At 41.7% G+C, this 24,067-nt stretch overlaps 1 protein-coding gene across 3 annotated transcripts; it reads left to right on the plus strand.

The window, feature by feature from the left end:
- Positions 1-7,573: 7,573 nt before the first annotated feature.
- Positions 7,574-23,846, plus strand: LOC129723073 (uncharacterized). 3 transcript variants are annotated; one of them, XM_055677033.1, is made up of 2 exons: positions 7,574-21,900; positions 21,955-23,846. In XM_055677033.1, the coding sequence occupies exon 1, from the start codon at positions 7,624-7,626 to the stop codon at positions 9,151-9,153; it is 1,530 nt and encodes a 509-aa protein (XP_055533008.1). In that variant the 5' UTR covers positions 7,574-7,623; the 3' UTR covers positions 9,154-21,900; positions 21,955-23,846. The 3 variants fall into 3 exon arrangements, with proteins under 3 accessions (XP_055533008.1, XP_055533007.1, XP_055533009.1); XM_055677032.1 differs by having other exon boundaries at positions 7,574-11,847; positions 11,903-23,846; XM_055677034.1 differs by having other exon boundaries at positions 7,574-11,600; positions 11,661-23,846.
- Positions 23,847-24,067: the final 221 nt, after the last annotated feature.

Consider the following 24,067-nt stretch of genomic DNA (forward strand, 5'->3'; position numbering starts at 1 on the left):
GCCGGTCATCGTTGTTGACTTCAATTTCCACTACGTAACTTCGGCACCTTCTTAGTACGACAATTCACTATATCGAATATCTGCCAACGTCGAAACTGACACTTACATGAAAAAAAAAAACGATCGCACTTTACAAGTCGTCTTCAGCAGCAAAACACAGCACCTTTTCCCCGCATACGAATGTCACTCGCTTGGGTTTGCCACCAACTCAGTTCACTTCCATGCAAAAAGCGAGAAAAGAGAACACTTTTTGTCAACGTCTTTTCTCGATTTTCGTTTCTCTTTTTTTTTTTTTTCTCTTTCACTAGCAGCACTACTTTCCAAGCTGCTGACCTCGATAAATCGTTAAGTACTTTTTCTTCAGTTCTCTTTTTTTTTTCCTTTTTTTTTCTTTAAATAACACACTCTTTTTCCTCCGCGAGCACTACTTGGACTAAAACTCCGAAAAACTATTTCATTTTTCACTGAACCACAGATATTTAAACCACTACTTTTTCTTTTTGCTCCCTTAGCGTGATTACTACGACCGAGTTTACGACCGCGTCTGACTTCTGAGATACGTCCGACTAAAGAAAAGATTCAATGGCGCGGAAAAGACCACGCGCTGTCACCAGGATGTGTAGGTTATAACCTACCAGGGAATTCTTCTAATAAATATCCCTGTACGCACCTTTGGCGCGGAATTAATACACAAGATAACGGTGGACTAACTGACTTTATTTTCGTACATCACTACTTAAATATACCCTACCGGTAACTCAGAGAGAGAGACTTTCTCCACTCTCTGTTTACCTTACTAATCTCTTAACCTATAATCTAGTACCGCATGTACGATAGAACGCATGCGAGAGCATCAACACCGTTGAACCGGCGACTTCTGTTTTGTTTATAACACAAAACTTGTTTATTTTATTCGAGTTTGTTTGCCTGTAGCACAGCAGAAGGCTGCGCGAAGTTCTTTGCCACCTGTGGCATAATCTGTTGATACATAGAGTGTTGACAGAGACGTTCGCGGTCCTCTGTCAAGGGAACCAAATGTTTCGCCTGACTAAAGCATAGCAGAAGGCTATGCCCTCCTAGGAACAAAATTAAACTTTAATTATAAGGCTCGTGACGGAGCATAAGGTATTTTCTGCGCGGGTGTGACGTCACACAGGTGGAGGAGTGCTTGTAGCTGTTGGGGTTCAGCATGATTCTGAGCAAATCATAACCCAGAAACATCCCGAATTTGAAGATGTCTGGGTTAAAGTTCTGTTGAAGGGTGAAATCCATATTTTCGTATCTGTTTACTTTCCACCCCACTTTGCCAAAAAGCAATCATATGAAAAATTTTTAAGGACGGTAGAATTAGTGAATGATGAGTCCCACACTAACTCAAAAATTCATATATATGGAGATTTCAATCAAAATGATGCTGATTTTATTGTAAACGATGATAATGAATCGCTTTTACTTCCTGTAGTAGGAGAAAACGAAACTCTGCAATTTATTTTTGACGGTTTTAGTCAACTTGGATTAAATCAGGTAAACTCAATCCGGAATGAGCAAAACTGTTTTTTTAGACTTTTTATTCACCAATTGCACGGAAGATTTTAGTGTTGACAAAGCAGAATATCCCCTATGGAAAAATGAAAAATTTCATACTGCAATTGAGTACTCGCTAATGATTGATACCGAGAGATCACGACCCTCTGATCATCAGCCTGAATATAAATATGACTTCACTAAAGCAAACTTTGAACTAATCAATCGTAAATTAACTGACATCGACTGGCAATCACTTCTAAAAAATGAAATAGATATGAACAAAGCGGTTGATAATTTTTTATCATCACTGTATAGTGTTTTAGACTCAACTGTACCAAAATCAAAAAAGAAAACGGTTAGCTCAAAAGATCCCATTTGGTTCACCAGAGAAATAAAAAATTTAAAGAATAGGAAACAAAAAGCTCATAAAACTCACAAAAAACTTAAAGACCAAAGAAATTTGGACAAATATTTGAACATTTGTGATGAACTGAATACTAAAATATCTATTGCGTATGAGAACCACAACACAAGGGTGGAAAATAACATTAAATCAGACCCAAAACAGTTTTTTAAATTTGCAAACGATAAAATGAAGTCTAATAACTTCCCATCTCGCATGCAATATGAAGACTTTGCCAGTACTGACTCAAAGCAAATCTGCAACAAGTTTGCGAGTTTTTTTCAAACCGTTTATAAAAATAGCGACGAAGTCAGGGACTTTGAATATTTCTCGCACTTGCATGAACAAATAAATAACGTATCTATTAAGCAAATAACTGTTCAAGAAATCCTCGCAACACTCAAAGAACTGGACGCTTCAAAAGGTCCAGGTCCAGATGGAATTCCACCCTCACTCATGAAAAATCTTGCTCCTGCCTTCGTAAAACCCTTGTTTTGGCTTTTCAACTTATCCCTTACGTCCGGACAGTTTCCATCAGTCTGGAAAAAATCTTTTCTTATACCGATTTTCAAGTCAGGTAAGAGATCTGACATCAAAAATTATCGTGGCATTGCAATAATATCATGTATTCCTAAACTTTTTGAAGCTATCGTAAACCAAAAAATATTTAATCAGGTAAAGAATCGCATAACGTGTAACCAACATGGTTTTTACAAAGGGAGGTCTACGGCTACCAACTTACTTGAATTTGTTGATTTCTCTCTTGCGTCTATGGACAGAGGCAACTTCGTGGAAACTCTATACACGGATTTTAGTAAAGCTTTTGACAGAGTAGATATTTCCATGCTTATGTTCAAATTAAAAAAACTGGGATTTGAGTCAGGCCTACTTAAATGGATTGAATCTTATTTGACGAACAGGACACAAACGGTTAGGTTTAAGGGACACCTTTCTGTACCAGTAAAAGTGACATCTGGAGTTCCACAAGGCTCCCATTTAGGCCCTTTGCTCTTCATTCTATTTGTAAATGACGTTACCCTTGTGTTGAATCGTCTCAAAGTATTGATATATGCCGATGACATGAAACTGTACATGGAAATAAAACACAAATCAGACATCCAACAATTCCAACAAGAGGTTGACATTTTCTACATTTGGTGTAAAAAAAGTCTTCTTGATCTCAACGTAAAAAAATGTAATATTATATCCTACACAAGGAAAAGAAATCCTGAACATGCCAGTTGCACTCTTGCACATCAAGTTGTAGAAAGGTGTTATCAAATTAGAGATTTAGGAGTAATTATGGATTCTAAGTTAACATTCATTGATCACTACAATACGATCATCAATAGAGCCAACAGTATGCTAAGTTTTATAAAAAGGTTCAGTTATCATTTCGTAGACCCGTACACTATAAAAACTCTCTTTGTTACATATGTTAGATCTATTATAGAATACTGTAGTGTTGTTTGGTCGCCTTATCAAGACGTCCATTCCAATAGAATCGAATCCGTACAAAAACAGTTTTTGTTATATGCACTAAGAAAACTAGGTTGGAATTCATTTCCTCTCCCTTGTTATGAATCGCGTTGCATGCTTATTAATATAGAAACGCTTGAAAAAAGAAGAGAAATTGCTTCGGTAACTCTTGTCAACGATTTAGTTTCACAACGCATAAGTTCGGAAAATCTGCTTGGAAAACTCAACTTTTATGCTCCTACACGCTCATTATCATTCTGTGCCGAACACGCATCAGTACTGGACGTGTTTGGTGATCGGTCCGATAGAGTATAAAACAAAAGACGTGTGAACAAGTGTTGGCATTGTTTGCCTGGTCAAGTGAAATAAATCCGGGTTCAAGGTCGTGCCTTTGTGCAACTGTTTCGCATCGTGACTGCCAGCTGGTGCGTAAGCCGATTTGGCTGCTGGCTGGATTGTGCTACAGCAGTGGACGAGACACAAACGAGGAAAAAGAAGAAGCCATCAGTGTCAGCGAGTTGTATCGCTGTGTGGAGTGATCTCACACCTGGCTCGCTGCTGGTGGCTGTTTGGTGCTGCTGTATTGGTGCTGCTGGCTGTAACGGCTGCTACTTCGAACGATCGGACAACCAACCTTACTGGAAGGGAGAAATAAAAAGGTACGTGTTCTTGTCAGCGCTAGTGCGCTAGACTTAGCGCAATGGATGTAGATCCCTCGCCTCCCGCGCCACCATCCCCGAACCCCTCTGACCCTGACCCTTCTGTTACCCCCTCCCCTGTTCATTCTTCAGTCCCCCCTCGCCCCAGGCTTTACCCAGACGGAGCCCAGGGCAGCTATACTGTTTATTTTCGGCCAAAGGCAGGACCGAAATCGAAAAAGTTGAACCTCTTGCAGATTTCTAAAGACCTGACGAAGGAGTACAAGGGCGTGACCGAAATTTCCAAGGTCCGGCCTAACAAGCTCCGTGTCGTGGTCGGTAACCTGAAAGAGGCCAACGATATAGCTTGCTCTGAGCTCTTCACACGCGAGTATCGCGTTTACATACCCGCACGAGACGTGGAGATCGACGGTGTCATAACCGATTCGAGTCTGTCCGTCGAGTGTATACTGCAAAGTGCCAAAGGGTGCTTTAAGAACAAAACGTGTCCCGAAGTAAAGGTGCTCGACTGCAAGCAATTGCGGTCAGCATCGATCATCGGTGGCAAAACAGTATACACTCCGTCAGACTCGTTTCGAGTTACGTTCGCCGGGTCTGCACTACCAAGCCACGTCTCGATCCACCGGGTTCGTCTCCCTGTGAGGCTCTACGTGCCCCGCGTCATGAACTGCCTGAATTGCAAGCAGTTAGGCCATACAGCCGCCTACTGCTGCAATAAGGCACGTTGTGGCAAGTGTGGGGAGTCTCATGCGGAAGATTCTTGCAGTGTTAACGCTGAAAAGTGTATTCACTGCGGAGAAAATCTGCATGAGCTCTCGACATGTGCGGTGTACATGCAGCGCAGGGATAAAATAAAACGGTCTCTCAAAGAGCGTTCAAAGCGTTCCTACGCTGACATGCTGAAGAAGACCGTTACCACTTCTCCCGTTACTTCGAACCCCTTCGATCTGTTGTCCTCTGATGAAACCGATTCTGACGATTCACCAGCGGGAGCATCTTACGCCAATCCTGGGGAGTCTAGAAAGAGGAAAAATATTTCCTCTCCTAAACTTCCCAGAAAAGGTCCTAAGATTTCTCAAAGTGAAATGAAAGTTACAAACAAACCAAACAGTGCTGCGGAAAAACCGAAGCAAACTCCTCCTGGGCTGGCAAATTTAAAGTCCCAGAAGGAGTTCCCAGCACTGCCAGGAACATCTAAAACCCCAGTTGCTCCTTTTACACTCCCAGTTGATGAAACAAACTCTGGATTAGTGAAATTTTCTGACATTGTGGACTGGATTTTTGAAACTTTCAATGTACCCGATCCAATTAAAATTTTTCTTACAGCATTCCTCCCAACAGTTAGGTCATTTTTGAAGCAGTTGACTGCCCAATGGCCTCTCCTTGCAGCGATTGTATCCTTCGATGCCTAATTCAACTGCGTATATGAAGGATTCTATCTCTGTCTTACAGTGGAATTGTAGAAGTATTTTACCAAAAATTGATTCGTTTAAAGTTTTGATAAATAAAAACAAATGCGATGCATTTTCCCTTTGTGAAACTTGGCTTACTTCAAATATTGATCTCAACTTCCATGATTTTAATATTATTCGCCTTGATCGAGACACCCCATATGGAGGAGTACTTTTAGGGATTAAAAAGTGCTATTCTTTCTATCGTATTAACCTCCCCTCGATTCCAGGCATCGAAGTTGTCGCATGTCAAATGACAATACAAGGTAAAGAGCTTTGTATTGCCTCAATATATATTCCCCCCAGAGCACAGGTTGGGCAACGGCTGCTCTTTGATTTAATAGAACTTCTTCCCTCGCCACGTTTGATTTTGGGAGACTTCAACTCTCATGGCGTGGCTTGGGGTTCCCCATACAATGATAACCGCTCCTCTTTAATCTATAACCTTTGCGATGACTTCGACATGACTATTTTAAACAACGGTGAAATGACACGTATCCCGAAACCTCCAGCGCGCCCAAGCGCTTTGGATCTATCCTTATGTTCGACGTCGCTACGGTTGGATTGCACATGGAAGGTAATCCTCGATCCTCACGGTAGCGACCATCTGCCTATTCTTATTTCAATTACTAACGGGTCAACTCGCATGCGACCAATTGACATTCCGTATGACCTCACACGAAATGTCGATTGGAAGTTATACGAGGAAATGATTTCAAAAGCGGTCGAGTCGATTCAACATCATTCACCACTTGAAGAATACAACCTCCTCGCGGGCTTGATTCTCGACGCCGCGTTGCAAGCCCAAACGAAGAAATATCCCGGCGTAACGATCAAAGAACGGCCTCCCACTCCGTGGTGGGACCAAGAGTGCTCCGATGTCTACACGCAAAGATCCGACGCGTTTAAGGCCTACCAGACGGGAGGTATACCTGGCGACTATTTACGGTATTCGGAGCTTGATACCAAGCTTAAAAGCTTGGCTAAAGCAAAGAAACGTGGATATTGGCGTCGGTTCGTGAACGAGACGTCGAGGGAGACATCGATGAGCACTCTTTGGAACACAGCCCGAAGAATGCGGAATCGCGTAACGGTCAACGAAAGCGAGGAGTCTTCAAGTAGGTGGATATTTGATTTTGCCAGGAAAGTATGTCCGGACTCTGTTCCTGAGCAAAATATTGTTCGCGATGCGTCTCCGGGCCACGACGCGATAGAATCACCTTTTACGATGGCAGAATTTTCAGTTGCCCTCCTGTCCTGTAACAATAACGCGCCTGGATTAGATAGAATCAAATTCAACTTGTTGAAGAATCTACCCGGCAATGCCAAGAGGCGCTTGTTGAACTTGTTCAATAAGTTCCTGGAGCAAAACATTGTACCGCAGGATTGGAGGCAAGTGATCGCCATCCAAAAACCAGGGAAACCAGCTTCTAATCACAACTCTTATAGGCCGATTGCAATGCTATCCTGTATCCGGAAATTGATGGAAAAAATGATACTCCGTCGTTTAGACCACTGGGTCGAATCAAATGGTCTACTATCAGAAACTCAATTTGGCTTCCGCCGTGCCAAAGGGACGAATGATTGTCTTGCGTTGCTTTCAACAGATATTCAGCTGGCGTATGCTCGTAAAGAACAAATGGCGTCTGCGTTCTTGGACATTAAGGGGGCTTTTGATTCCGTTTCTATTGACATTCTTTCGGGTAAACTTCACCGACAAGGATTTTCTCCAATTTTGAACAATTTTTTGCACAATTTGTTGTCCGAAAAGCACATGCATTTTACGCATGGCGATTTGGCAACTTTTCGCATTAGCTACATGGGTCTTCCCCAGGGCTCATGTTTAAGCCCCCTTCTTTACAACTTTTATGTAAATGACATCGACGAATGTCTGGCAAATTCATGCACGATAAGACAACTTGCAGACGACAGTGTAATCTCTGTTACAGGAGCCAAAGCTGCCGATTTGCAAGGACCATTGCAAGATACCTTGGACAATTTGTCTGCTTGGGCTTTACAGCTAGGTATCGAATTCTCTCCGTAGAAGACTGAGATAGTAGTTTTTTCTAGGAAGCATGAACCTGCTCAGCTTCAAACACAATTAATGGGTAAAACGATTTCTCAGGTTTTGGTACACAAATATCTTGGTGTCTGGTTCGACTCTAAAGGCACCTGGGGTTGTCACGTGAGGTATCTGATGAAAAAATGTCAACAAAGAGTGAATTTTCTTCGTACAATAACCGGACAATGGTGGGGAGCCCATCCAGGAGACCTTATAAGGCTTTACCAAACAACGATATTGTCTGTTATTGAATACGGGTGTTTCTGCTTCCGCTCCGCAGCAAACACACATTTGATCAAACTGGAGCGAATACAATATCGTTGTTTGCGTATCGCCTTAGGTTGCATGCAGTCGACCCATACGATGAGTTTGGAGGTTTTAGCTGGAGTACTACCATTGAAAAACCGCTTCTGGAGCCTGTCTTCTCGTATTCTAATCAAATGTGAGGTCTTGAACCGTCCCGTGATTGAAAATTTTGAAAGGTTAATCGAACTTCATTCTCAAACCCGTTTTATGACATTGTATTTCAATCACATGTCCCAAAATATTAACCCTTCTTCGAATATTCCAAATCGTGTCGACTTATCAAATACTTCTGATTCTACTGTGTTTTTCGATACATCCATGATAGAAGAAACTCGTGGAATCCCGGATCATTTACGCGTGCAGCAGATCCCTAAAATTTTTTCCAATAAATATCGAAACATCAACTGCGACAATATGTACTACACTGACGGATCACTTCTTGATGGGTCCACTGGCTTCGGTATCTTCAATAACAATTTAACCGTCTCCCATAAGCTCGATAATCCTGCTTCTGTTTACGTCGCAGAATTAGCTGCAATTCAGTACACCCTAGGGATTATCGAAAAAATGCCCACGGACCATTATTTCATCTTTACGGACAGTCTCAGTTCCATTGAGGCTCTCCGATCGATGAAAGATGTTAAGCACTCTCCGTATTTCCTGGGGAAAATACGGGAACATCTGAGTGCTTTATCCGAAAAATCTACTCAGATTACCTTAGCGTGGGTCCCTTCTCACTGCTCGATACCGGGTAATGAGAAAGCGGACTCTTTGGCTAAGGTGGGCGCAACAAACGGTGATATTTATGAAAGACCAATTGCCTTTAATGAATTTTTCGCACTTGTACGTCAGAATACGATCATCAGTTGGCAAAATGCTTGGACCAGAGGGGAATTGGGAAGGTGGTTACATTCCATAATCCCCAAAGTATCGACGAACCCGTGGTTCAAGGGGTTGGATGTAGGTCGGGATTTCATTTGCGTGATGTCCCGGCTTATGTCCAATCACTATAGATTTGACGCGCTCCTCCGTCGTGTTGGGCTCGGGGAAAGTGGTATCTGTGCCTGTGGTGAAGGTTATCACGACATAGAGCATGTGGTTTGGTCATGCCCTGTACACCGTGACGCCAGGTCTAAATTAATAGCTTCCCTGCAGGCCGAGGGTAGACAGCCGGCTGTTCCTGTTCGTGATGTCTTGGCGAGCCGTGACCTATCCTACATGTCCCTTATATACGTTTTCCTGAAATCCATCCACGCCCCAGTCTAGTCCCGTTCCCCTCCGTCTACACCCAACAAAACGACAAGAACACGTTTGAACCTTAAGCACAAAACCAGCAACCAGACCCCGCACAATAGAACCAGGACCCAAGGACTACGAGCCTCTGTCCCAACTCACGACATCGTGGCTCAGCAGAACGAATCCATACATGCCATTCGACGATTATCAGACGACCATTGAACAACAAAACACTGATTGGAAATCCCATGCTAGTTTTAAGCTAGACTTAATTTCAGCTCGTAGTCGGCAGCGAGGATAAAAAATTTGGTTTAGTTTTTAAGTCATCAGATATAATTGGCGCCGTTAAACATTAAATTGTATTTGTGCCGTGTCAAATAAATGTTATGTGAAGAAAAAAAAAATACACGCTCATTAAGAACGCGAAAAATTTTCGTATTAAATTCTTATAGAACAGAATATGCCATGGCCGGGCCAGTTAATAGTATGATGAGTCTTTACAATAAATATTGTGAAGTTATTGATTTAACGATGTCACGAAATGCTCTTAGAAAAATATTGAACACTAGGATTACATAACTATATTTGTGATGTTAGCAATAGTTTTTAAGATGTAGTCTACTATGATTGACGAAATAAATAAATAAATAAATGATAAGTCTCCCGTCGGGGTCGCTCTGGAATTATAATGTGTGACAATGCAACCAATTTCGTTGGCGCACGTCGTGAGCTAGATGAATTAAGAATGCCGTTTAACAATCAGAATTTTGCTCGAACAGTTTCACAAGAAGTCGATGGACAATATACAGTTCGAATTTATTCCCCCAAAAACGCCGAACTTTGGTGGCCTCTGGGAGGTCACTGTGAAGGCCATCAAGGGCCATCTTAAGAGAACCTTGGGAAATACTGTAATCAATAAAGAAATGTGCACGCTAACGGCCCAGATCGAAGCTTGTCTCAATTCCAGGCCGTTAACTCCGCTTTCCAGCGACCTCAATGACTTAGAAATATTAACACCTGGCCATTTCCTGGTACACCGACTGCTTACGGCAATCCCAGAACCGTCTCTAGAGGATTTAAAGGACACAAGATTATCGAGATGGCAGCGGGTGCAGAATTACCTGCAGCACATCTGGCGGGGCTGGTCGACGCAATATTTATCAGAGTTAAATTCTCGCACAAAATGGACCAGGCAACGAAACAATTTGTTTGTTGGCACTATGGTCCCTCCATTGGAATGGCGTATGGGAAGGGCCATTGAAGTTCACACTGGACAGGATGGCAAAATACGCGTGGTGAAAGTGCGTACTAAATATGTAATTTACGTTCGAGGAATCACCAAAGTGTGCATTCTTCCGATTTTTTTTCTCTGTGTGGACTCATCACTGCGATCAGAGACATTTTGATCTATTGTGATATTGCCCAGGTGTTTTCTGTACTCCGCACTTCATATTATTGGCAGTATCACTATTGAAGTGAATGATACGCTTTTTTTTATTTATATCCGTGCTTGTGTGTGAGAGTTTACCCTTACATTTCAAGCTTATTGCTCTACTATACCGAGCCTCTTTTCTATCCTACCAATATCGCCAAATTACAATTCCCTGAACTGAGGCTACACCTAACGTTCCTCTCTGGCCAGGTTTATTCTAAGAGGGACTTATCATGTCAAGAGGAAGGAGTCTTATCGAAACCTCGTTCCGTGCCAATATCGCCAATTACAATTCCCTGTAGAGGGTAAATATTTCTGAAATCAGTTTTATTATAATAAGGACTTATTTTGTCAAAAGGAAGGAGTCTTATCGAACCTCGTTCCTCCTACCAACACCGCGTCACAATCACAACTCCCTGAAGAGGCACTCAATGCTACACCTCTGGTCAGGTTTATTAAAAGTAGGACTTATATTTTTTTGTCAAGAGGAAGGAGTCGTATCGAAACCTCGTTCCTCCAGCCAAGACCGTGTCATAATTACAATTCCCTGAAGAGAACTATTATACGTTACTCAGAACAGTTTTATTATAAGAGGGACTTTTTTGTAAGGATGAAAGTCAGCAAGGGTACTATAGAATTCAGCTTGAAGGAAGGGTATGTAGTAGAGAGCCTGAGAATGAACCCATGTTAAAGTCCTTTGACAACCAAATGGCCTGATTCTACTAAGATTCGAACCCACGGCCACTCGCTTATCAAAGCGGACTCTGTAACCTTGCGGCTACGAAGCACTCTCATTCTTCCGATAGCAGACAATGTAGACCAATAGTATCAACCTTGTCGCAGCCAAGGGCGCTGACGCGGCTTATGGGCATCCACGGTCAGTTAATTCTTCCAGCTCGCTGTGGTTCCCGGAATCCCGAGAAATGTTGCTTCGAGTTAATATCAACTTACTGCCATGCATGTGTATCCAGCTCAGCTCAGTTCCTGTCATTATTTTGTATAAAGCGTCAAGTATATTGTGGAGGTTGAGGAACCTCCACGCAAAGTTATGTGTCTCGCATGTGCACCCTCTACGTGAAGTCAAACACTTTTGTTCCATTAACAGAAACGTCAAAATTACCACAAGGATCAACCACTTATCTGAAGTCCGAGATCAATTAAGAGGTTCATCCATTCCTCCCACCACCCAACGGGGAAAAGCACCATTAAGAGAGAGGTCTAGTTGCAGACTGCAATTCACCAACGGCGTGTTAGGCGCCAGCGGAGGCGGACGGCCTCCGCGTCCCAGGGAGGTTGTTTAATAATTGTTCATAAGTTGTAAAAAAATCCCTCTTATTTGATTCGTAGATTTGTACCCGATGTAAGGCCTTGGCAAAGGCTACCAACGAAACCGAAGAGAAATCATGAAGCTGACCGGCTACTAGCACCAGGATGCACCCAGTGCCAGGATATAACCAGAGCCAGGACTCACAGGATGCAGTTCTACTCAGGATTGCTTCACCGATCCAGCCCAGGATATGTTGTTTTGAGTTCCAGTTTTAGTAACCAGTTAATAAGCGATACATTAGCTCGTTGCATTAATTAAGTTGTTTATAATTGTTAATAATGTACAAGTAATTGATTGTTAATGTCAAGGTTGATTTTGCCTTTCAAGGCGGCCGGTATGAACGCGCCGACGCTTAATTCTTCAGAACTATTTTGCTCAGCCCACTGCACAGTGGGGAAGCGCTGGCCATCAGCCAAAAAAACTTTTTTTTCGTTAGCTGTTTCATAATATTTTTCCTTTATTGCTATAACTTTCAAGTGTCTAAATCCAAAATTTGGGCGCAATATCATGAAATCTGAATTTTTTATGACTTTTCAAAGCTCGACGAACTGACGTTTTGAAGTAGAATACTTCTCTCAGGAAGTTCGGCTACATAGGGATGTGATATATAAATCTTAAACCGAAAAAAGTGAAAAATATGTCCAATTTCAAATGCTAATAAATCGGTTGGTATCCGATGGATTTCCTTCGTTCTTGCAGCAATCGATTGGAAAATCTTCTAAAATTCTTCCCAAAATAAGATAATTGTAATTTTATTATTCACACTATTGTACTATTGAAAATAGTCAAGCCTTGTCAAAACGAAAAATACGACCACTGATTGGTCGTTATATGATTGCTTCCCAAGCACGGTCGACAGAATCATATACCTTGCAATTGAAAACATGCTATTTGGCCTATATAAGAGCCTGTTTCAGCCGAAGCCGCTCATAATAGTTCTAGACAGCGACAACAGCAGTCGTCCTTCCTTAGCAGCAGCACTAGCCCTGTGGTTGGTCACCACGTCTCAGAAGCAGCGCGGTTTTTCTCAGTGTGTATCGCCAGACTGCCATTATTCCCCCCGTGTTGGGGCAGCATGAAGATTGCCATCATGAAATCCAATTTTGGAAATCAAAATGCCTTTTTCAAAGCATATAAACAAGTCATTGAAAGTTAATAATTTTTGACAACGCAAACAAGATTCTGTGTTGGATCCTAGCAATTTAAATTTGTCGCACCCGTCTAATTTACTGAATGTGAAATAGCTTCCACAGTGCATGTTGTCCGTGTATCTTAATTCCCCCTAATGTTAGGGCAGCTCAAAGGTTGTAATCAGCAACCGATTTTGAACCGCAAAATGCTTCTTTCAAGGCAAATCAACAAATAATTGAAGGTTAATAATTTTCTGGCATCAACACGAGCAGACATTCTGTGCGGGATACAATCAAATTCTGTTGTAGTTGTCTAATTTTGACTTTTACTTTATTTAGTAAACCCCCACTGTAGGGGCAGCGCAAAGGCTGCGATCAGCATGACCGACTTTGAATAACAAACTGCCCTGTTAGACCGCATTCACAAAGACAGTTAGTTCGACTTTGCAGAGCTAATATGAAGTCGATTCAATCAATCAACATTAACAGAATTTCGTCGTCTCCCAGCTGCCAAATTGCAACATGATGCAACCAGTGATGGAAACGAAACGAATATGATGCAATCGTCGTTTATTCATCATACGTGCACTTCACGAAGGGTACAGGCCGGGACTAAATTCGAATCCTCTCAACCCATAATGAAATGATGATAGGGTGCATAGGTTACTGGGAGAAAACAAACACATGACAAGACTACATCAGCTCTGAGAAGCGATTCGATCGTTGCGTTTGTCTCTCCATAGGCCGGTAGTTACGGGAAGAAAGGATAGCAACCGGAGAAAATTATGTCGCCTGAACAGCAGCAGGGGTGTGGTGCGGTGAGAGGGAATGTGTGGGGGAAGGAACTACTTTGGCAGTGGTTGAGTTTAAGCGAGAGTAGGAGAGCATACACTGTCATTTTCTTTCTTTTTCTGACAAAAAATCATATTCATGAGTCAAAAGAATAAGGATATAACAAGTTCTGATCGCTCTCTGTAACAGAGACGAATAACTTCATATACCGAGTTGTGCACATTGAGAACCACGTGTTGTGGTGTACACTAATGAATAGAGATATATCGTAAAGAGGAAAGCAAAAAGAGTGCACCAGCACCGATACTTTGTTTTTCGCATACTGACGACGATGTCAACGCATCCTAGGCTTGTTTTATATGTATTCATTAATCGCTAGAGGTGATTTTTTTCCTTCGCTGGATGCAACACGCAACAGCGAGCAAACGGAATCGCTTGATGTTACAAACCGCAATAAGATACGGGTTAAAACCGTTGCGCGTGTGAGAGCACCATCGGTGTTTATTCGCTGGATACAAAAATCAAATGCGAATTGTGAATCATTCGTCTCAAGAACATTAAAAAATGGTAAAACTGAACTGAAAGGCGTGGCCTATTACGTAGCACCCTTCGGCTATGAAAGAGTATTTCTGGGAAAACTAGCTACATTCAGTAGTCGGAAGGTGAGCTGGATGGACCGTCCACAACGTTGACAGCAGTAGCAGCAAATATCGGCAATCAGAAGTAACAGACCAGGCCATAGCAGCGGGTTGCGCCTGTGGCTGCCTTCAAATTAAACACTTGCCCTGTGGTTGGTCACCACGTCTCAGAAGCAGCGCGGTTCTTCTCCATGTGTGTCGCCAGACTGCCATTATTCCCCCACTGTTGGGGCAACAAGAAGATTGCCATCAGGAAATCCAATTTTGGAATTAAAAATGCCTTTTTCAAGGCAAATAAACAAGTCACTGAAAGTTAATAATTTTTTGACATCGCAAGCAAGCATTCTGTGTTGGATCCTAGCAATTTAAATCTGTCGCACCCGTCGAATCTACTGAATGTGAAATAGCTTCCACAGTGCATGTTGTTCGTGTATCTTAATTCCCCCACTGTTAGGGCAGCTCAAAGGTTGCGATCAGCATAACCGACTTTGAATAATAAACTGCCCTGTTAGAACGCATTCACAAAGACAGTTAGTTCGACTATGCAGAGCTAATATGAAGTCGATTCAGTCAATCAGCATTAACAGAATTTCTTCGTCTCCCAGCTGCCAAGTTGCAACATGATGCAACACGCAACAGCGAGCAAACGAAATCGCTTGATGTTACAAGCCGCAATAAGATACGGGTTAAAACCGTTGCGTGTGTGAGAGCACCATCGATGTTTATTCGCTAGATTCAAAAATCATATGCGAATTGTCGAATAATTTGTCTGAAGAACATTAGGGAATGGAACAACTCAACTGAAAGGCGGGGCCTATTTCGTAGCGCCCTTCGGCTATAAAAAAGTGTTTCTGGGAAAACTAGCTACATTCATTAGTCGGAAGGTGAGCTGGATGGACCGTCCGGGTTGCGCCTGTGGCTGCCTTCAAGTTAAACAAATCACTTGCCCTGTGGTTGGTCACCACGCCTCAGGCCTCTGCTTAAGAACGAACGCCAACGCGAGCGATCGGGCGAGATTTTTGCCGTACATCAGCCGGCACTTCCTCTAATGGAAAAGTTGGATCATTTTGTTCAGAAGAATATTACTGTTGGTAATATTACAGAGATGCGATTGCACTTTATCCTATATGGAATTGAACAATTGTTCTTTTGAGGACAAATAAAACACTTATTTTGAAGAGTTAATAGTTTTGGGTACCAGTAGCAGTATGGTACAGCCTCAGCGGTAGGTGTAGCCGGTACTTCCGTGAGGCGGATGTTATAAGGAAGTAAATGGAAGCGGCACGGCGAAACAGTTCGGGTGTGCTTAGACGCGCGTCATTTTCCGTTGTTGATATTATTCCCCACATGAAACGACTCGCTTTCGTACGATAGCGGCGGTACTAGCGGTAGATGCATTTGCCAACACTTACTCCAGTAAAGCCGTGTCTAATTTTCAATGTGAAAACACCTTTCTATTGTGTTGGCCGTGCGCATTAGGCCTCTGCCAGGCTAAACGCGAAAAGCGGTGTGAGCCGATTCGCCCGGCCGTAGGTTAATGTACAGCCGTAAGTAAGCAAAGCAGAGCCTTGGTGCTACATTCCTATTCGGAACTTGACCTTCTGTTTACTATACACAGGCTTCGCAGCCAACCGTTAAGTGTACAGGACAATTGCGGGGCTAGCGCTACGATCCTACTGACACTAACAGTCTCTCCCGAGACAAGACTCGAACCTACGACGACTGGCTTGTTAGGCCAGCATCGTACCTCGAGACCAGCTGGGTAGGACAGCCGTAAGTAGAGCTGTGTAAAAGTATTCTACTTCAACCTTGCGGTCGTGGCTTTTTGTCTTTGTTTTTGAAAAAAAAGTACATTACTTTGAAACGTTCTGTAGCTTCAATGATAGCTTGGATTTTTTAGCTTAAAAGTTTAGTTGCCGCAGTTTGCCACGGTTGTGACTACATTCAAAATTTATGTAAAAACGTAAGCTTTCAAATGCATACTGTCCGCTGTTGCGCAAAACTGCGCAAATTGTCACTTTAGTGAAAAAAAACGATAGCAGATTTTTTTAGTTTTTATTTTTGAAGTTGAAATTTCATCCAGGATTAATTTTAACCCTCTAGTGCCCAAGTTAATTTCTAGGCGAGCCTCGGTAAAATCACTATGAATCGTTATAAACACTCTTTAAGTATTTGTTGAAGCTTTTTAGAGTTGTGACTGAAGCCCGCCAAATGGCGGCATTGGGCACTAGAGGGATAATCATAACCATGATACCCCATTAATGAATATTTATGGTATCGTACTCAATCCGTATGGATAAAATATAAATTTTACGAAAATCACAAAATTTATCAATGAGAAGTTATGAAATAAGTGTTAAACAAGAAAACAGTAAACAAAGCTTTATGAAATTTTATTTATGTCAAACTTTATCACTTGCTGCAAACTTAAAACAATATTAAAAACATTCAGCCCTTTTCAATTTATGATCATGAAGTTCGCTAAACTGATTGAAGTATCAAATACTAGCAGCAAATTCATACCATCAAAATCCTTGAACAATAGTCCGTTTGAAGATTGCTTTTACTTCGCACTCGTTTTCATACAAAAGTAAAGCACACATTTTGCTTTATGAGAAAAAAACAAAAAATAGTCGTCGCCCTTGCATCTTTTCGTATTCATTTAGAACGTTGTGTCATTCCAGTGTCTTGGTTTTCAAATTCATAAATTCGTTGAATTTTATTATTGAGCCTTCAACTTCAGCAGCACCACCTAATTCAATGTCTAGTAAGTTGTCAATTCATGGTGTTATACATGTATTTAAATGTCCTCTTTCAACCATAGAAACCGGATTAGGAAGATAACATATATATATGTAACAATGAAAATCGAAAATCACTAGAAAAAATGAAAATTGCAGCGAAAGACATTTTTCCTGTTGAAACTTATCATGAACTTCAAATTTTCTGGAAACAATTCAACACAAGTTTTAAGCGATCACAGCGGAAGATGATGATGAATTTTTCAATTTGTAATTAGTTTGTATTACTTGTTGTTTTAGTCTATTTAAAAAAATATATATATTTAGGAAAAATTTGTTTAGTTCGAGGGGTCGTCCATAATTCACGTTTTTTTTTTTCAATGAGGAGGACGCCCGGTGGCACCACCTGTGGTCAAAGATCATATAACTCTATAAAAATAAAAAAAAAGTGCCAAAAAATATTAAAAATTGGATTTCGTGCTTTATGGACGGCCCCAAACAAAAATGGATGCCAAATTCGTATTCAGCGCCCCAAAATTATGCATATACCAAGTTGTTGTCGCATTTATCGACACTTTTTTTGCTTGGCCAGCCTTTGTATGGAGTCGCCCCACTGTGCACTGTTAATTAATGCATGCTATAAGAAACGATAAAAGTAGCTCAATTCTCTATTGTTCAGTCACCCGAGTACTTGTAATTTAAATCTCAATGCTCTCCGATCACACGCGAGAGCCGGAAGCCAATTTGCATATTGCCAGTTCATTCGAGATCGAAATCAAATGTACAGATCATTACAAAATAAATCGTCAGCTTGACCAGTCGTGTTTTTTGCCCCCTAAAATTGTACAAATTTAATCATTTAAATACAGTCCGCTGAAGTAAGAAATCAAATTTCTGACGAGAAAGTCCCAGAATTGAACAATGGGTATTTCTGGAATCGTAGTGATGCACTGGAGCCACAAATCGACTTCAGACAACATTTTGAATTGTAAGATGGCAACTTCCGGCTTCTAGAAAACAGCCTGACATGGACGATTCCCATCAAACATGAGTATCTCTGGAACCAGAAAGCTGCACAGAAGCTGGAAATTGACCACAGACACAATCTTTAATTTCAAGATGGTGACTTCCAGTGCCTTGCAAACAGCCGAAAATGATCGAATAACACCTAATATGGGTGTTTCTTCAACCAGAATGACGCTCAGAGGCCAGAAATTATCTTAAATACCATTTTGTAATCCAAGATGGCAATTTCCGGTTTGTGAAAACAGCCTAAAATAACCAAATATCATCCAATACATGGACCCTGGACACCATTTTGAATTTAAAGACGACCACTTTTAGTTTCTGGAAAACAACCAAATTCACTGAATACCTCCCAATATGGGTATTTCCGGTGTCAGATTGATGCCAGAAAATCTCCTGAATAAGAATATATTCAGAATTAAGGTGATGTACAGAAGCCAAAAGTCGAGGATGTTGTCATTTCGATAAAACCAATCATTTCAAACGATTTGTTATTTGACTTAGATCGTATCCAGTCTTTAAACACATCGCAAGGAATCAATGAATTTGGAAACCCACCACTTACAACGAATTGTATGGAGAGATGATCCTTCAAAAACTGTTCGGACGTATGAACTACTGACAGTGACATATGGTACGTCCCCTGCACCATATTTGGCTACTCGTTGCCTAAAGCGATTGGTGGAAGATTTGGCATCAAATAACCCCACTGTATCAGAAACGATTCTCGATAATTTTTATGTCAATGATCTTTTGAAAAGTGTCGACAGTATCGCTGATGGTCAAAAGATTTGTGCGGAACTGATAACGCTGCTGAGTTCTGCTGGGTTCACTCTACGCAAATGGAGCTCCAATTCACGAGAAATACTAGACCAAATACCTCAACACTTAGGAGACGAGCGCATGACTATGGATATCGAATCCTCAGAAGTAAAAACACTAGGAGCCGCGATCGGATATCTTCAAATTTTCTGTTCCTGTGTGGAGTTCTGCTACAGAGATCAACAAAAGAATTATATTGTCTGATTGTGCGGAACTGTTTGACCCACTCGGTTTAGTTGGGCCCGTTATCGTCCGAGCTAAAGTATTTCTTCAGGATCTTTAGAAATCAAAGTTTTCTTGGAATGAAACTATTACTGGAGAGCTTCGATCCTGGTGGCTAGAATACCGAGAGATCATTTCAGACCTCACTCGTATCAAGGTTCCTAGATGGATAGGTTTTGGTAGTGACACTGTATCCGCAGAACTCCATGGCTTTTGCGATGCGTCTGGAAAGGCATATTGCGCATGTTTTTACCTTCGCTGCACATCAGTTGACGATAGTGTTCGAGTTTTGCTGTTGACATCGACATCGCGAGTTGCTCCTCTCGATGACGTCACGAAGAAAAGGAAAAAAACCACCATTCCCCGTTTGCAGTTAACCTCCGCACAAGTTTGCAGTCACTTGTTTGAAAAGGTTGTCCAAGGAATAAATATCACCGCCCAACCGTATTTTTGGACGGACTCGATGATCACAAAATGTTGGCTCTCTTCTCCCCCCGTTGGAACATATTTGTCGCTAACCGAGTGTCAGAAATCCAACATATCACACGAAATGGAATTTGTAACCATATTTCAGGATCAGAGAATCCTGCCGATGTCTTGTCACGTGGAATGACTCCGGATCAATTAACAGATCATCAAATCTGGTGGCAAGGGCCATCATGGCTACATCTGGGTAAGGAGTACTGGCCAAGAACAGCACAAATCCATGTCAACGGCGTAGACCCTACTCTCTTGGAAGAAAGAACAACCTATCAATGCTCAGTCAAATTATTCCGCCTAGTCCGATTTTTGATTCAAGATCATCGTTTACGGACACTTTCCGAATTGCTGCACTGTTGTTAAGGTTTAAATTCAACTGCACACACAAGCAAGGTCGCAGACTAGGGTTTCTGACATGTCAAGAAAAAGAAGAGGCACTCTCCGCACTGATCTCGTTGGCTCAACGAGAATGTTTTGTAGAGGATATAGACGAAATCCAATGAATTGGTGAAGTGAAGACATCGTCAAGACTTAAGTCACTAGCCCCTCGTCTAGTTGACGGATTACTCCTGGTAGGCGGACGGCTTAAAAATGCTCGAATAGCTGATAGTCGAATGCATCCTATTATATTGGCGTCCTGCCACCCGTTGACTACTATTCTTGTGGCATACCACCATCGAAAACTTCTTCATGCAGGACCCCAACTCGTTCTTTCCAGCATTCGTGAACGATATTGGCCACTTTCGGCACGTAGTATGGTGCGCAAAGTTATTCATCAAAACCTAAATCTCACGAGCAGCTGATGGGAGATCTACCCATAGAGCGTGTCACTCCTGCTCCTCCCTTTCAAAGAGCAGGTGTCGATTATTGTGGACCATTCCAAACTCGTTACCCTACCAAAAGGGAAAACCGATTAAGTGCTCTATTGCGGTATTTGTATGCCTTGTCATGAAGGCTATTCACCTAGAAGTTGTCGCAGATCTAACCACCAACCAGCAATCGTTCATTGCTGCACTGAAACGATTTGTCTCCCGTCGGGGTCGCCCTGAAATTATAATGTGTGACAATGCAACCAATTTCGTTGGCGCACGTCGTGAGCTAGATGAATTAAGAATGCCGTTTAACAATTAGAATTTTGCTCGAACAGTTTCACAAAAAGCCGCGATGGACAATATACAGTTCAAATTTATTCCCCCAAAAACGCCGAACTTCGGTGGCTTCTAGGAGGCCGCTGTGAAGGCTATCAAGGGCCATCTTAGGAGAACCTTGGGAAATACTGTAATCACTTACGAAGAAATGTGCACGCTAACGGCCCAGATCGAAGCTTGTCTCAATTCCAGGCCGTTTACTCCGCTTTCCAGCGACCCCAATGACTTAGAAATATTAACACCTGGCCATTTCCTGGTACACCGACTGCTTACGGCAATCCCAGAACCGTCTCTAGAGGATTTGAAGAGGATTTATAAGAGTTAAGTTCTCGCACAAAATTGACCAGGCAACGAAACAATTTGTTTGTTGGCACTATGGTCCTTCCATTGTAATGGCGTATGGGAAGGGTCATTGAAGTTCACACTGGACAGGATAGCAAAATACGCGTGGTGAAAGTGCGTACTAAATATGTAATTTACGTTCGAGGAATCACCAAAGTGTGCATTCTTCCGATAGCAGACAATGTAGACCAATAGTATCAACCCACAAGAACCACTGTCTTGTCGCACCCAAGGGCGCTGCCGCGGCTTATAGGCATCCGTGGTCAGTTAATTTCTCCAGCTCGCTGTGGTTCCCGGAATCCGGAGAACTGTTGCTTTAAGTTAATATCAACTTACTGCCATGCATGTGTATCCAGCTCAGCTCAGTTCCTGTCATTATTTTGTATAAAGCGTCAAGTATATTGTGGAGGTTGAGGAACCTCCACGCAAAGTTATATGTCTCGCATGTGCACCCTCTACATGAAGTCAAACACTTTTGTTCCATTAACAGAAACGTCAAAATTACCACAAGGATCAACCACCTATCTGAAGTCCGAGATCAACTAAGAGGTTCGTTCATTCCTCCCACCTCCCAACGGTGAAAAGCACCATTAAGAGAAAGGTCTAGTTGCAGACTGCAATTCACCAACGGCGTGTTAGGCGCCAGCGGAGGCGGACGGCCTCCGCGTCCCAGGGAAGTCGTTTTATAATTGTTCATTACTTGTACAAAATCCCTCTCATTTGATTCGTAGATTTGTACCCGATGGAAGGCAGCGCCAGGATGCACCCAGTGCCAGGATACAACCAGCGCCAGGACTCACAGGATGCAGTTCCACTGAAGATTGCTTCGCCGATCCAGCCCAGGATATGATGTTTTGAGTTCCAGTTTTAGTAACCAGTTAATAAGCGATACATTAGCTCGTTGCATTAATTAAGTTGTTTATAACTGTTAATAATGTACAAGTAATTGATTGTTAATGTTAAGGTTGAAATTTGCCTTTCAAGGCGGCCGGTATGAACGCGCCGACGCTTAATTCTTCAGAACTATTTTGCTCAGCCCACTGTTAGTTTATGCATGCTATAAGAAACGATAAAAGTAGCTCAATTCTCTATTGTTCAGTCACCCGAGTACTTGTAATTAAAATCTCAATGCTCTCCGATCACACGCGAGAGCCGAAAGCCAATTTGCATATTGCCAGTTCATTCGAGATCGAAATCAAATGTACAGATCATTACAGAATAAATCGTCAGCTTGACCAGTCGTGTTTTTGCCCCCTAAAATTGAACAAATTTAATCATTTAAATACAGTCCGCCAAAGTAAGAAATTGAATTCCTGACGAGAAGTCGCAGAATTGAACAATGGGTATTTCCAGATTCGTAATGATGGACTGGAGCTACAAATCGACTTCAGACAACATTTTGAATTGTAAGATGGCAACTTCCGGTTTCTAGAAAACAGCCTGACATGGACGATTCCCATCAAACATGAGTATCTCTGGAACCAGAAAGCTGCACAGAAGCTGGAAATTGATCACAGGCACAATCTTGGATTTTAAGATGGTGACTTCCAGTGTCTGGAAAACAGCTGGAAATGACTAAATACCATTCAATATGAATGTTTTCGGAACCAGAATTACGCCCAGATGACAGGAAGTGACCAAATACCATCCAAAATGAGTATCTCCGGAGCCAGAATATTGCAAGAAGCTAAAAATTTACCTCAGACACTATCATGAATTGTAGGATGGCAACTTCTTATTTCTGGAAAACAGCCAAAAATGGCCGCTTTCCGTCTAACATGAGTATATCCGGATCTAGAATGATACACAGCAGCTGAAATCGACCACAGACCCCATTTTAGATTCTAGGTTGGTGACTTCCGGTTCCTGGGAAACAGCCGAAAATGATCGCATAACACCCAATATGGGTGTTTCTTCAACCAGAATGACGCTCAGAGGCCAGAAATTATCTTAAATACCATTTTGAAATCCAAGATGGCAATTTCCGATTTGTGAAAACAGCCTAAAATAACCAAATATCATCCAATATGAGTATCGATGGAATCAGAATGATGCAATGAGCTAACAATTGACCTCAGGCATCATTTTGAATTGCTAAATGGCAACTTCTAGGAAACAGGCGAAAATTCCGTAATCGAGATGATGCATAGAAACCAAACATGGACCCTGGACACCATTTTGAATTTAAGGACGACCACTTTTAGTTTCTGGAAAACAACCAAAATCACTGAATACCTCCCAATATGGTTATTTCCGGTGTCAGATTGATGCCAGAAAATCTGCTGAAAATGGCCGAATATCACCCAATATGAATATATTCACAATAAAAGTGATTTACAAAAGCCAAAAGTCGAGGATGTTGTCATTTCGATAAAACCAATCATTTCAAACGATTTGTTATTTCACTTAGATCATATCCAGCCTTTAAACACATCGCAAGAAATCAATGAATTTGGAAAGTTCAAATAATACGATACCACATTTGAATTATGTTGAGGCCACATATATCGATCAAAACATGTATAGTTTCAAATAGTCTTTGAAATTCTTTTCTTTTCATAACTTTTGAGCCATATATCAAATTGTTATGAAGTTTGTTTTTTGTAAGTTTGAGAGATGACTCATCCGTATGACACTAGTTATGTTCAAATAAATCATGTAATCTTTGAGATAATAGACATTCGTTGTTTTATTAACAATTTGATTCGTACCGGTTGCTCAAGTTCGCTTATAATCAAATGAAATGGGAACGTATAGGGCAGCCAAACTTTGAAACCAAGTGTTCAATCATATTTAATCAGTTTACCCTTAACTAACCCGCTCATCTGATAATAATATTGATCA

This window comes from Wyeomyia smithii, chromosome 2 (genome assembly GCF_029784165.1).
Source record: "Wyeomyia smithii strain HCP4-BCI-WySm-NY-G18 chromosome 2, ASM2978416v1, whole genome shotgun sequence".
In the NCBI taxonomy this organism is placed as follows: Eukaryota; Metazoa; Arthropoda; class Insecta; order Diptera; family Culicidae; genus Wyeomyia; species Wyeomyia smithii.